The sequence below is a fragment of the Homalodisca vitripennis genome, unplaced genomic scaffold (genome assembly GCF_021130785.1).
Source record: "Homalodisca vitripennis isolate AUS2020 unplaced genomic scaffold, UT_GWSS_2.1 ScUCBcl_13087;HRSCAF=23136, whole genome shotgun sequence".
Lineage (NCBI taxonomy): Eukaryota > Metazoa > Arthropoda > Insecta > Hemiptera > Cicadellidae > Homalodisca > Homalodisca vitripennis.
This window is the reverse complement of record NW_025789199.1, coordinates 4,448-5,938: the sequence shown is the minus strand read 5'-3', so window position 1 is coordinate 5,938 and position 1,491 is coordinate 4,448. Positions and strand designations below refer to the sequence as shown.

The following is a 1,491-nucleotide window of genomic DNA, read 5'->3' as shown; positions in this document are numbered from 1 at the left end:
AATCCGTCAACAATCAATACAAAATTAATAATAAAAAATGTATAAAGTATCTTTCATGGTGCGACATGAAGAGTTGCTTCAGATCAAACTTTGGTTGCTTTAAAAAAAAAAGTAAACTAAGATTCCTCTAAAACAAGTGGTTGATACGTAAACAAGTAATCTGTCCTAAAACACTTCACAACCTTTGTAAAAACGGTAAAACTGAATATAATCGTACGAAAACTAGTGTGTGTATGTGTGTAAAACAAAAGCAAACCATTAATACTGACCTAACGATTTCCCCCGATTAGGAACTACTGAGAGACAGTTCTTCGCTTGTAAACGTTCCCAGGTACAGTACACCACCGGCACCGACACTGTCAGGATCACTTGACACAAGTGATGTAGCACCTCCAAAACGGCGAGTAGCGACGCAGCGAGTGTGACGGCCGAGTGGAGCAGTTTACGGCGAGTGTCGTCGCGACGCACCAGGACGACAGGCGAGCGTGCGGACAGCGACGCAGCGGCATGGGGCTGCACGGTGAGACTGTGAGAGTCAGTGGACACCTGGTACTGGCAACAAGGGTCAAACTGCCACGAGACCGGGGGTTACAGTCCGGTACAGAACAGAGAGGTGACTGCAAGTGGCATGTACAGTACAGGCCGTTCCGTCCACACCAGGGCTGCAACAACCATCTCTATAAACTTACTGATTCATTAAAATAAAACGTCTCCTATATTTATTTCAAAATTTAACACGGGTATCATTTGGAAAATAGGACGAATTAGATTCAAAGCACTTACAAGGGATATAAAAAAAGTTAGTTGTATATGTTAACTTGTCACATCTGTTATGGAAATTGAGCCAGCTTCAATTTAAGTCTTTACCTGTCGTAAAGCAATTTGATTGTAGTCTATGCATTATATAATATATACGATCATGACACTGTAAATTATATGCAAGAGACTTATAAAGAATTTTACTCTTGCTGGAGTTAAAACTCAACAAAGAATAACGAATAATAATGGAAATGAACAGGAAGACTGTGATGATCCTTTATTTTTTGCTGGAAGTAAATCTAAAGGGCAACACTGATACCCCATGGAGCGTTTTTTATTGCACAGTTGATGAGTGACTTAATGTCTTATATCAATCATCATACCCTACTATCATCATACCCTCAGTAACACACGTGTTCCTAGAACTGAAAGCAATGTTATATAAACATGGTACGTTATAATCAACCCCTTGAGAGGAAGGATTTTTGCTGTGATATGACAAATCTCTGCAATTTTATTTTATAATCATATCAAATTATTGCTTATTTTTAAAAAAGTAAAGTATTATAATTAACAGTTAAATGTAATAGACATGTGTAATGAATGATATGACTCATTAAACCTTCAGAATAGTTAAACAGCTCAGAACGCATAACTCTTAATTACAAGCATATATACAGGGATCATTCGGAAATTATGTTACTTTAATAAATTTAAAAAATCACCTGTAAA

The 1,491-nt window shown here is 37.4% G+C and overlaps 1 protein-coding gene across 1 annotated transcript; it reads right to left on the bottom strand.

The window, feature by feature from the left end:
- Positions 1–269: 269 nt before the first annotated feature.
- LOC124375084 (transmembrane protein 11, mitochondrial-like) lies at positions 270–588 on the bottom strand (the record flags this gene model as incomplete). Its single annotated transcript, XM_046833204.1, has 1 exon — positions 270–588. A coding segment is annotated over one exon (319 nt), but the record flags the coding sequence as incomplete, so codon positions are not given.
- Positions 589–1,491: the final 903 nt, after the last annotated feature.